Source organism: Haplochromis burtoni, unplaced genomic scaffold, assembly GCF_018398535.1.
Source record: "Haplochromis burtoni strain Fernald_Lab_line unplaced genomic scaffold, NCSU_Asbu1 Contig_59, whole genome shotgun sequence".
NCBI lineage: Eukaryota > Metazoa > Chordata > Actinopteri > Cichliformes > Cichlidae > Haplochromis > Haplochromis burtoni.
The window spans coordinates 1,765,510-1,779,227 of NW_024582420.1; the positions used below are offsets into that span (position 1 = coordinate 1,765,510).

The following is a 13,718-nucleotide window of genomic DNA, read 5'->3' on the forward strand; positions in this document are numbered from 1 at the left end:
CCGCAAAGGAATTAGATGAAGCTGACAACTTGAAGTGTGTCTGTGTGTCTGTGTGTGTGTGTGTGTGTGTGTGTGTGTGTGTGTGTGTGTGTGTGTGTGTGTGTGTGTGTGTGTGTGTGTGAGAAATGGTGGCAAGGACACACTGTTCTCTTCACCATTATGGTGCTCACTGGTAGCACTGGAGTAGGGGGGAGAAGGCACTGGAGGGTCCTCAGAGTAATAAGTAGCACGAGGCTGAGTGCCTACTTACTTAATATGGAAAAGTCTGGAAGGAAAGTGAATTACAGCGGTTCAGCAACACCTCGGGATGGACTGTAAAACTACATGACATCATCACACCACACGCATGCATTAAACACGCGAGTGAGATCACCGCAGAGATGTTAGAAAACCACCGACGGCCAGAGTGAAAATGAAAGTAAGCACAAATCAGATGATTGATCGGGACCCATCTTGTTAGCTGATCAATATGAGATTTAAGACGAGGCGGATCAGCCACGAGTGGTCTGGTCTGAGTGAGAGCATGTGTGCTGACCACAGCCTCCATTTAATCTGAGCTGACACGATGAGTGGAGTGGCTGAGGAGCTAGGAGCTACTCAGACCCTGCAAATAATATATAAAAAAATAAAAATACTGAGATCACAGTATCTTTTTTTTTTTTTAAAAAGCAATGAATAAAACATTGAGACATTTATTTTAAAATCTTAATGAATTTGATTTCCCAGTTGCTGGAAGATGAAATTGCGATTGAAAATACAATTCAATCAATCAAACGTGTGCATGAGTAGCCACGTTGTCTGTCGACAGGCTGGAACTAATGGCTGCATGAGAACAGCAAAACAGAGCTTTATGGTCAACTCAACGCACTATTATACAATGCATACACTGATTGTGTGATTGTCTGTATATATTTGAGCCGGTATGGATACTTTTGACTACATATTGGAGAGAATCCAAAATGAAATCTAAAACAAAAATAAAAGGACTCAGTTCTTGTTTTTTAGTCATTTAAATCACTGTACAGCGTATGCTGTACAATGGGGGGGGGGGGTGATCAAGCATAGTATTTCACTATGTTACATTACAATATTGTATCAATACAAGGACACTAGATATCAATATTTTATTAAAATCTCATGCACCACTTGAGATAATGTTATCCGAGCAAACTTACATTAAATGGGCTAAACTGAAAAACCATCCAACACTGGACAAATTTAGCTTGACAGTGTTACCTCCTAAATCAGAGCAAGCTAATGGATCAGTCACATGAGCAAAGCTAGCAAAGGAATTTCCTTTTATCTAAAATCAAATAAATGTTGTTGTTTTTTTAATCGGTTGCCTAGAGATTGCATCTAATTTTTATAAGTCTGCAACCAGCTGCAACTTTTGGCGACTAAATGGCAGCTCTCAGAGATTTTTTGGATCATTTCTGTCTAATTTATACATGCAGACAGATTTCCAACATGTTGCCATCACTCTGAATGAGTCTTTGTCAATAAGCACAACTCGAGGGGTCTCAACCCAACTGGCTGTTTGTATTCTGGTTAGATTTTTATGGAATAGGAAGGCTGCTGAGCACAAATGTAATAGTTAAATGTGACTTCTGTCTATGCGGACAGCAACTGATATGTGATTTTCAACAATTTGTCACAGTTAATTGCTGTATTATTAGAAACAGATTGCACGTAATTGCCAACTTGACCCCATTAAATTGCAGACTGATAGCAGACTGACTCTGTCTTATGACAACATTTATCGCAGGTTTTAGCAACAGTGCCGGCATGCTTGCTGAAGTGAGATACCTTTATCTTATTAGATAAAACAGATATTGACAGTTTAACTTTGAGGACATAATTTGCAGTTGAAAACGGTGATAAATTAGCACAAATACTCGGCACTCAACACAAAATTTTAAAAACCACAATAATATCGTATCCTGGGGTGTCTGGTGATTCCCACCTCTCCTGTAAAATCATTCAAAATTACACAAAGAAATCTTAAAAGCCCCAAATTACGAAAACTTCTGATCACAGCCCTAAATATCAGAGAAAGAGAAAAAAAAGACTTTGAGTGGGTTTAGGCAAATTATCTGTAAACCTGCTCTACAACCTGTGATCCTTTTAAGAGTAATTTCATCCAGAATGTAATTCATTTTTTAAAGTTTGGAGGTTGTGTTTTACTAGTTCCAGTTTTACTTTGGAATCGCTCAGCTCCTCACATTTCAGGTAGTTTTACTTCTGGTCTTTGTTCAGGGTCCCTCCAGTTTTATACACCAGCTGCTGCTAATTATCCAATCAGTCATTCTGCTACGTATACCACCTGTTGTTTACTTTCCTCTTATCAGACTGTCTTTGAACTCCCAGGAATAATGTTTTCCTGTAATTTCTTCTTATTTCCTACTTTCTGGTTTCCGATCATCATCCTAGTGTTGAGTTTTCATCCGTTTTATGCCGCTTACCTGCTATCCTTGGCTTCTCCTGTCCGACTGCCTGTTTATGACTGCAGTCTGAGATTTTGCTTGTGTTTGGTGCCCTGCGGTTGTGTCCTCTTTTTCTGTGACTATTGCATTTGCGGCACTGAAAATTGCAGGATCACAGTCCTCTTTTACTCCATTTACACAATTTCTGGAGACGCTCCAAAAACATCTGAGTTCAAACCATCGCAAATAAAACTGCTAGAGATGAGTATTTCAAATATGTACATTTTATTTTTTATTTTCAAAGTGGGTAAATGTGTTTGAAGTGACGCATTAATATCTCCCTGTACGCTGATGAATCCAGGGAATGTGAATCAGGCATCATTGTGTATCGTGACACAAAACTTGATTGGGGAAGCAGTTGATGCACAAAAAAGCAGCTAAATAACAGAAAACAAATCTTCTCTTTATAGTGCTGAACAAAAATATTCCATTTTATATTCATATTTAGTAGCACCCAAAACACAGATTCAAACAAGAAGGAAGTTACTCTGATGAAAGGCAAAGTGCAAAGCGTAGCACCAATAGGACGTAAGTTACTTTGCTGAAAAACGCCTGACTGTAGTTACACGCCCATTCACAAATTCTAAAGACCAATCACTCATGTAAGTGTGAGCTATTCACGTGCCGATTTATATATTTTGGAGTTTTATTGGACCTGAAACTATGACTCATGCAAACCCTTTTCTAAACACACGCACAAAGAAACCTTAGAAACGCACCAGACCCACTTGACACTGAGGTGAAAGTACTGATATTCACTTTAAAGGCAGAGAAAGGCTTACTGAGTGTAACATTTATACTTCTCTTCTCTGTCTGCTTTCATGATATGAGACATGAGCCAAAAGCAAAGCATTATTAAATATGTCATCAGTATTCCTGACAACAGCCATGAGTTTGCATCAGACAGAAAGGCTTTTTGTCAAAATCATCACGATTTCCACAGCAACAATACTACAGACCTGTGTTTGTGTTTGTGCACATGTGTGTTTGTGTCATGAAACCTGTTGCCAGGATACTGCTTAAGCTTAAAACGCCACTTAATTGATGTTGATTCACACTTGTGTGTAGTAAAAAAAAGAAAAAGAAAAGAAATAAGTGAAGAAATCAAAACAATTTTTGCACATTTGTCTTCATTTACTACTAGAACCCACTGGTCTCCTTCATAAGAAACAAACCATAGACAGCTACAGCCGATTATGATTAAATATGTCTCGATCAAAAACCATTCAAATAATATTATTTCCAAGTAAAGGTATAGAAGTACTCTATTATATATACACTAGTCTGTCTGTTTCCAAATTAAAGTATATTTGAATCATACTCTGCATTGAAGATGTCTCTTTTCGATGAAGTGAAAGCATTTTGGCCATGCAAGTGCTCAGACAGATGTGCTATATAGACCAAAGAAGCTACAAGAGGTCCTTGGCTAATGAAACCCATGCTCTGAAGCTCCTGTCACAGCTTTTGAGCATTTCACAGTAGAGTTTATGTATTATCCACGTCTTTTGTTTTTTTGGAAGAACAAAGTACTACATCCAGATGAGAGATTGAAGTGCCGGCTGAATTTATAAGCTAAGGCTAGCGAGCTTGGTTAGCAAGTTTGCTAGCTTAAGTAGCATATGTGCTCAGTAACAGAAGTACTTCACTTCCTGGATGGTGTGTAGCACAAACTGAGCCACACTATTAGTCAGATCACTCCATTCAAAATGCTCCAGACAGCACAAACAGGCTGGACAGGGTTCAGCTCATTGACTCCAATTAGTCGAAGTGAACCTGGGCAAACAAGCTATCTGCAACAGCTCCCTGTGTCGGCACACCTGTCAATCATGGCAGGCCCTAAGCCTATCAATCCCACTATAGCTGTTATGAAAGGGTGAAACCATCTGTGGTTTTGTGTACTACGCTCCAAACATTTGCCATTTAATGAACATTGGTATCTATGATGACTGGTTTATCACATGTTGCCACACACATATTTCTCCAGAGTTTTCTGCCATATTTAACACGATGCAACCACTGGTTGCTAGGGAAAAAATTTAGATTCCCCAGCTAGTTGACAGTGGTTTTCCGTAGATGACTGGCTGCCTCTGGATGAATCAGTTGCAAAGAAGGTGCTGGACCAAAAACCTCCTCTGCTCTGGTTGCTGGCACGGTTGTCAGTAGTTTTTCATATTTTTTTGCAAATACTTGCTCTCTACTACACCAGCAGTAGAAAAACTTGAAACAAATGCCACACACACTGGAAATGCAGAAGTTTTGACTTATGAAACAAGTTGTCTACAACATTGCCTTGAAAATGAACCTTATCCATTTCCAGTTTGTGGCACACATCACAGCTTCTGATCAGTCTGTAAGCCAGCGTGTAACTCTTAAGTTTCCCAGCGAATGCTATCAACTTCCAGAAACCTCTCATGAACTTATTTTTCCTTTGCAAATAATGGTTGTAAGATGGTTGCAGACCAGTTTCTAGGCATGTGTGATTGGGACCTCATTCATTTGATCCTACATTGTCATTGGGATTGTCACACATCCAAAATGGTGAATAAGTTAACCTCAAATAGTTAGTGGTCATGTGTCTGCAAAACTTCAACTGACCCACTTTTAGAGCCAGCTTCAAGTAGCCACTGAAGGATGCCGCTTGATGCTACCACCCACCTACCAGTTAAAACTGGGTATTTTAATATGGGAATCTACTGGGACTGACTCACTGCTTGAGTCTCAAGTGAATACTAATTGGAGCCTACAGCTATACTACAGATGTATAGTAGGTGTACTTAGACACAGTTATGCTTTGAGCTAAATGCCGAAAGAATAAAAAATAACTCACAGACATACTCTCCTGTTTATTTGACTGTTTGCCACCATACTTTATTAAGCTTAGGGATATTTCACAGGACAAGGAACTATCCTCTATGCAATACAAGTTAGAGAACACACAAACCTGTGTTGGTGTTGTTCCTGGACCACCACAACTAAAGCTGGTCCAGATTCAAAATTTCAGGTGGCAAATCTCATTGTTGTCATGTAATAGTTTTGAGATGCAGAAATACCATCAAACTACACGCCAAACACTAACCCTAACCCCAAAGCTATAGGTATAACTTTAACAACAGCCCCATAACTAGGGATGGGTACCGGTGTCCGGTGCCATCACATAAACGGTAGTAACCAGACCGAAAAGCAGCGCACATTTCGGTGCTTTATTTCGGTGCTTTTTTTTCCTGAGCTGTGATACACTTCTAGACAATCATTTTACGTTTCCGAGGACAGTAGGCGGGTCCAGGTACGTACGTTCTTTTAGAGCAGAGCTACAGATTAAAAATGCCCAAGGCGAAGCGGTCAAAAGTCTGGCTGTACTTCACAGCAAAAGATGCAAACTCAGCAGCCTGCAACAAGTGCTTTAAACTGATACTGTGATACTGTCAAAGGAGGTAACACCTCGAATCCGATGAAACACCTGGCGACGCATAGCGGAGTTTTTTTTAAAGCCAAGAAATGCGCTGTATTTGATAGCTTGCTGCGAGACCTCACACCGAGCACATCTACTGCGGGTGGGTTGCCTGTTATCAGACCCGGAGTTAGCAACATCCCCAAAAACACGAAGAGGAGAGTCCTGGCCCCTAGCCCTGCCAGTGTAGCAGAAATGATGACGGATGATGATGCAGCAGCAGCCGTTCTTCTCTGCGTGAGTAGCTTAATGTTGTTTGTGTGTAATTTACGTTGAGTAGGCTCACCACGTTATTACATTAATGCATGTAAGGTGAACTAGCAAACATCATCATAGCTACATGCGGCTGTCTTCTTGTTTGATGGCAGATACTCCGTTCACCCTGGCCAAAAAGGCTAAAATGACCAAAGAAAAAGAGGGAAACGGCTAAACATAACCCTAACCACAATTACATCCTAATCCCCAAACCCAACTCTAATCGCCCCCTTTTGTTGGATCGTTTCCTCAGGTTTTTATCCACGTCCCAAAACTATGGCATCATAAAAATGTGATTGGTCACTTGCAATGTTAGACCTAGACCAACATACTGATAATCTGGGAACAACACCAACACGGGGATATCAAACACACCTCAGAGAACCAAAGAGAAAGAAAGACAGGACAACTTTTGTGTTGCCATATTTCATTCAACATGGGCTTTCGCCCTCTTTCCACACGTACAAAGAAAGAAAGTGCCTGCAACACAACAAGAACACTCAACAAACAGTGCCACACATTAACACACTTGAGCAGATTAGCGCAGAATTTGCTGACGGTCGGTACTGAAAATGCAGCAGAAAGAGCTGCCGCACAACAAACACCAAGAATACCATCTAAAGCTGCCTTTGTTATGGCCCAGTCTGTAGATCTGGTATGTTGGACTGTTACTTTTAAAAAGGCTCTAGCTGTACACAGAAGCAACATCCCTCTCCTTTAACACAACCAGGAAAGCGGGGGAGGGGAAAATAAAAGGAGTAAAATCCGTTTCCAGAGCTCAAGAGATGAGGAGAAGGAATATTCAGACCGAGAGAGTCTGAATTTGTAAACGATGCCTGCAATAACTCGCCGTGATGGATTTCAATATTCACGTAACTGCCTTTCTTCTTGAAAAAAAAAAAGAGACAAGCAGTTTGTGTTTGTGTATTATGTGTCCGGGTGCTTGGATAAGTTCCAGGTTTAACTCGAGGAGATGCGAGATGGACGGGAATTTGTTCTGCATCTCAGCTGCTGACAGCTGCGGCTCACTCTCTGGCTCGCTCGGCCATGTCGTCTCATTCATTAACCAAACCTGGCAGGGTGGTGTGAGTCGCAGCCAACAGGTAAACGCGCTGGGATTTCTGGCCTCGCGCAGAGCCTGCGGTGCTCGACGCTGCGGCCGAGAGTCCTCTTTTTGGTTGGGCTGTGGTTGGCTGTGAGAAAGTGCAAGATATTCGAAGGATTTATCTTTGTAGACCAGGCAAGTGTGTGTGTGTGTGTGTGTGTGTGGGTGTGTGTGTGTGTGGGTGTGTGTGTGTGTGTGTGTGTGTGTGTGCACGTGCGTGCGTGTGTAAACTCTGAACATCAAAGCTGCAAAAAGAATATTTTTTCCAGATTGCAGAAAATCAGGAGGGTCTGAGGGAGGTATGCAAAACATTGAGGTGGGATAAGCGTGTTAATGTTTCTGTGTGTGTGTCTTCATCTTTAGACATCTTTGTGAGGACAGAAAATTGGCATGCTATTATACTTGTGGGGACCAACAGTCACTTATGGGAACAAAATGCCTGTCTCCATTAGTTTGAAGGCACTTTTGAGACTCAAAATGTGGTTTTAGTGTCAGAGTTACAATTAGGTTATGGTTAGATTTAGGCTAAGTGTTAGGCATTCATTTTTGATGGTTAGGGTAAGCAGGCTAGGGAAAGCATTATGTCAATTGAGATGTCCTCACAAGATATGAAAACAGTGTGTGTGTGTGTATGTGTCTGTGTGTTGCGCGGGGGGGGGGGAGGACAGGAGGAAAGCGGCCTCAGCAGAGCAGTGATTGGCCTGTGTAGGAAGTAAAGATTGTGCCTTTACTTCTCGATGCAACCGTGATGAGATCGCACAACACAAGTCATCACACAGAGATCTGTAATGATGTCCCACAGTTACTGCACGCAGACACGCCCAGAGTACAAACACACGCACACACACACACACACAAATAAGTACATAGGCTGACTATTTGTTGCCACCTTCATCATTAGCTCAGTGGCTTCAAGGTTCAATATTAAGTAAATTACCTTGCCGTTAAGAAGCACAGCGTTATCATTTTACCCCCGGCGTCCAGGACGTGTGTCAGCAGCAGGCGAGGCTCGTGTAGTCGCTTTGACCGGGATACATATTTGTCTTCACACCATGAGAACTGCTAGCTGCTCAAAAACAACATTCACTCACATCGAGTGATGGAGACAGACACGTTCTGTATCAAAAATCAGATTCGCTCTACAAAGTCTTTAAAACTATACATGGTGGGCTTTTGTGTACAAATACACTCATCTTATTATTGAGTCAATTGACAGAACAGAGCTGCAAAAAGCTTCTTGTTCTACCCGATCAAGACGCTGCAGATTCATCATCTCCTTGCAAAATGCAAATGTAGTTTCTTTAAATTGAACTCGCTCATTTTTCTTGCTGATATTATAATTTGACATTTCAAGTCCTATTATGCACAAAGTGATGCTTTGCTGCACCTGTTTTCACTCTGGAAGTGGCGAAGGCTCCATCAGAAGCCAAGAAACCACGTTGACTCACAAGGTAGAGAAATATAGGATATTGCACAGAAATGACTGGTGTAAAATGTAATTTAACCAAACATCTGATGTAAAAGCTATCATAAAAACAAATGAGAGAAAGCTTTAGTTTATCAAAAGTACTTCTAGCAAAAAGCCGCACACAGGCTGCTCTGCACATGTACACAACAGAGAGTCTCATTTATGACAAACCAGCAAGAGAGAACAAAGAAACAATGAAAACTTATAGCCAGCTGAGGACTAATAGTTCATAGTGTGTGGCATTGTGGCTTAACGTGTTACACGCTTCTGGGAGATCATACCCACTTGACCCAAGATACAGAGCACAGGAACAGGTGTTAAAGGCATCAGGTGACAAATTACACATCACTGAAACATCAAAATGATTTTGAAGCTGAAATAGCTGCAACATGTTCCTTTAAGACCAATTTGATGCGAGGCATCAGTGTGCTGAAAAACTGCTTTCTTTTTTGCAACATTTATCATGACCAAAAAGAAGAAAAGAAAAAAGCCTTGTGGAAATGTTTTAGTCATTCGGAGCATTTTATAGCTCTCGATATTTCAAAGAGTGACTTTCAGCGTCTCATTGCCTGTGGGCAAATCACTGCCATCATTTGTCTCCAGATAGGCAGCTCAACTCAACCGCATTATCTCGGGTTTTGGCGCCACAGTGTCCGATGGTCTCTTTCTGCTGGTGAGCTATTTGTTTCCAGCACCTTTCTCAACCAAAGCATTTTCTCCAAATGTTACACACCATCCTTCCTCTGAAATGACCTGACAGAGGATTGATTTCAAGCCACAAGGTAGCTAACTGGGACATTTTACAAGGATATCTTAGGATTAGAGAGGCAAAATCTTTCTTCTGTGTGATTCGCTTATTTCATTTCCCCCTGAGATTATGTTACAGCTTTCACTGATGTTAATTGCAAACCTACTTTCGTGTAAAAGACAAACAGTGAAGCACTCTTGAGAACATGCTCGAGTTTGGAGCCATCGGTTACTAGGCAGGTTTTGTGGTTTTCCTGAAGACGGAAATACTTGTTTCTCATCTGCTTTTGCTTAGACTCATTTTCATGATTTATCTCATTATATTAAATTTTAAGGACTGGTTTTTTTTCTGCAAACTTGAGGCACGTGGGCTGGAAAACTTATGCACAGCTGAATCTAGGCACAAAAAATGCAGGTTTCAGATTTTCAACGTGCACCACAACAGGCTGGTAGACCTGTAACACGTTCTGCAGAAAAGTTGCCCAAGGCACTGATCAAGAAAGTGCGCTGACCTTTGAACTCTGATCCCTGCGGTTGCTTACTATTCCCCATACACTCCCACACACAGGCTCTGACGCATGCTATTTCTCAAACACACACACACACACAGGCAGATGGCCCTCATGCTGCACACCTCCCCTCACCCTTGTACTGTGTCCCACCGCCTCTATAATTAATGGAGCAAGCCCTGCTCGAGGTCTCTGGTAGGATAAAAAAACAAAACAAGGAAGTGTGTGTTCATGAATATTTACAGAAAACAGCATGAAAATTTCACACAGAAAGAAAAAAACAGATTATCCCAAAGTATCTTACTGTATCTTACTGTGCTGAAGGCTTTAAAATATCCTCATCTTTCTATGTGTGTGTGTGTGGTATCACTGGTTACCACAGAGGCTCTGTATCCTCAAAGCTAATTGCATAAGATTGGCTCTGTCCTCCAAAAATTCATTTAGAAGCTAATTTCTTTCTGTCATGGCCAAGTGATTTAGCTCTCTCCTTGAGACAAACCAGCTAGAGCCCTCTAAAATCCTTATGTTACAAAAAAAATCAACTTAGTGTTCCCCAAATAGCCAATTTCCTCCACATGCTTTGGAAAATAAAATGAAGCCGATGATGTTTGTCTCCAATTAGACTGCAACACCTGAAGATAATTCAGATCCAGACTGATTCCTAATGCGTGTATTGTGCGAGTGTTTTACTCACTGAGAAGCCTGCCCAGAACGGACAGGAGTGCCGGACTCTGGGTGATGTGGTGAGAGCCAGAGCCGCGAAGCTCACAGCCAGGATGAGACTCCCGAGGACCATTTGAGAGACTCCCAGAGCCAGCATGATCCTCGTCCGGGTACGGTACTCCCTCAGCCGGGACAGACTGCGGGACAGCGACGCCGGGCTCAGAGACCCCGGGCCGCCTAAGCCACTGCTGCCGCCGCGGGGCAGCGCGTTCACCGGCATTGTGACGAAACGATGCGACCGAACCGGGTTACAGAAATGCAGGTGTAGCAAATAAAGGTAACAACATCCGATCAGAAACAGAAGCCTCGCGTATTTGGCCCGCAGTGATCTGGCAAACGGCGTGAGTCGAAGTCAGAGTCCGATGTGGAAGATTTTCTCCATCACTTAAGATGCTCGGAGTCCCTCCAATTAGAGATGCTCTGCGGCTGATGGGAGGAGAAAGGTGAGCAAAGAGCGGGCTGGACGAGCCACCGGATGTTTACCAAAATACGCACAGATGTTCTGGACGTCTTCAAGTCGAAACACGGACAATAAACCTCCGGAGTTCCTCGCTGACTGCTCCAACAAGAGCCCATTCCTGAAAAGTCAAGACGCAAAGAGAGGAAAAAAGCCCCAAACGCTTCATCGTGCTGTCAGCCAGCCTTGCACCATTGTCAGGCTGTCATGCTCGCCTCTGCAGGCTCTCCAACAACTCAAAAGCGAGGGCTGAAGCCTGGATAAAGACGCGCGTGGACAAAAACACACACACACACACACACACAATGAACCCACACTCCTCCTAAACGCACTAAAACGCCTAAACGTTTGAGCCCACGTTGATGGGTTTCTTTTTTTTCTGGGTCTTTAAGTGTTTGAACACCCCCCTCTCAGGTCTGAGCGAGCGGCTTTTCTCTTCTTCGGTGTGAGAGGCACCAGCCGTGCTTTTCACAGACGACAGCAAATCTAACAGCCAGGACAGGAGATGCACACTGCGTATTGGAGATGTGCCACTCTGTGCGTGTACATGGCGGCGGGCTACACGGAGTGTGTTTTACTCTTGATGGTGAAGGAGGGGAGGAGGACTCCTGCGCTATCAGGAAACAATAAAGACTAAAAATATTAGTAATAATAAAGAAAATCTGCCCGTAATTTGTTACTCCTCCTGATGTGTAATTGGTTCATTAAAATAAATGAAAGAAACTGACATTTTAAGTCCACGTGTGTCTGGATTTCATGGCTTAAAGTGAGTGCGGATTAACCTTAGCTCCAGCAGCTCCATCGGGGCATCTAACATTGACTTTGTCCTGTCCTTCATCACGCAAGTAAAGCTTCACTACAGGGGAGCTCCGAGGAGTTAGACCTTCCAATTATCATCAGTAAAATATGTCACAGGTCTGAGTTTGCCATGCAAAACAAAGTCCGATACGAATACATATTAATTGTGATCACTAACATATCCAAACAAGATTTCTCAACTTGTGCTGGGACCTCACGGTTCATAGGGATTGATAGCAACCTGCATCCTGCAAGGCTCCTTCAGCTCTGCAGATGTTGTATTAAACCGGTTTTACAGGTGCTGCGTGGTTTTCTTCACGCATTTTATGAAAAATATTTCAAGCAAAAACCATTAAAGTCGCGTCGATACATGGAAAAATAATAATAATAAACGTTACTTCCACAGCTGAAAGATTAGCTCCGTCCTGCGGAAAAGACCCATTCACAGCTCACCAGCGCCACCAAGCGGTGAGCAGCGGTGATTTTTGTTTTTTATTTAAATCACAATATACTCTAATCTGTTTTTTTCCTTTTTAGTGTCATAGATGCTGCTTACTGCTTTCTGATTACTAAGTGCTACATTTATTTTTTATTAACCCTGAAATATTTAAATAGTGTAAATATATTTTATAATCCATTCATGACTGTAAGTCCATGATAAAAACGATGAAATCATATTTTATGTATCAGCTGCTGAAATAAAATATAGCCAAGCATTCATGTGGATAGTTCAAACAAAAATACAGTTTATTAAACTGGTTATTTGAAAGATGTCCTCAACACAGTCTGAACTCTGTCAGGCAGCTTTCTTTTAATTTCTTTAAGTAGTCTTCAGGAATAGTTCGCCAGGCTTCATGAAGGACACTCAAAGCTCTTCTTTGGATGTTTGCTGTGTTTTGTTCTGTTTCCTGTTAAAATGATCTTACACTGCTTCAATAATGCTGAGGTCCCGCTCTGGGGAGGCCAATCCATGACTGACAGTGTCATGGTGTCGTTTTTCTGTCTTTTACTGCACTGGCAGAGTGTTTGGTATCGTTGTCATCAATCAGACACTTTTCCGATGGAATTGCATGGTGGGCCAAAATCTGACCTCTGACAAATCCAATGTAGACATTGAGTGTTGCACTTCTCTCCTGAACTCCTCTGTATATGTTGACCATAATTCTAACCACAAATTTCCAATTTGGATTCAATTTTCCATAAAACTTGTTGCAGTGGGTCTTATGGACCTTGTGGTTTTATATCCAGGTATGCTTTTACTGCATTAGCAGTGTGTTCGAGGTCATTGTTATGACCAATTATCTGAAAAGAATATAGAAATGGGCGGTTTCTTAAAACCTTTTGCACTATACTGCATATTATATATAAATACAATACCCATCCATCCATCTTCTTCCGCTTATCTGGGGGCAGCAGACCTAAGCAGAGAAGCCCAGCTCTCCCAAGCAACCTCCTCCAGCTTGTCTGGGGGAGGACCAAGGCATTCCCAGGCCAGTCTAGAGATATAATCTCTGCAGCATGTCCTGGGTCTGCCCCGGGGCCTCCTCCCGGTGGGACATGCCCAGAACCCCTCACCCAGGAGGTGTCCTTATCAGATGCCCGAACCACCTCAACTGGCTCCTTTCGATGTGGAGGAGCAGCGGCTCTACTCTGAGCCCCTCCTGGATGGCTGAACTCCTTCCCCCATCTCTAAGGGAGAGGCCAGGCACCTTTCGGAGGGAGCCC

At 42.3% G+C, this 13,718-nt stretch overlaps 1 protein-coding gene across 2 annotated transcripts in view; it reads right to left on the bottom strand.

The window, feature by feature from the left end:
• fam189a1 (family with sequence similarity 189 member A1) overlaps positions 1–13,441 on the bottom strand; it is a 127,542-nt gene extending 114,101 nt beyond the window's left edge. Inside the window, exon 1 of one of the 2 annotated variants that reach the window (XM_014336502.2) lies at positions 10,710–13,441. In XM_014336502.2, coding sequence (XP_014191988.1) covers positions 10,710–10,958 — 249 coding nt within the window. In that variant the 5' untranslated portion in view covers positions 10,959–13,441. The remainder of the gene's footprint in view (positions 1–10,709) is intronic. The other variant, XM_005931408.3, reaches the window with a different exon arrangement.
• Between the last annotated feature and the right edge of the window lie 277 nt (positions 13,442–13,718).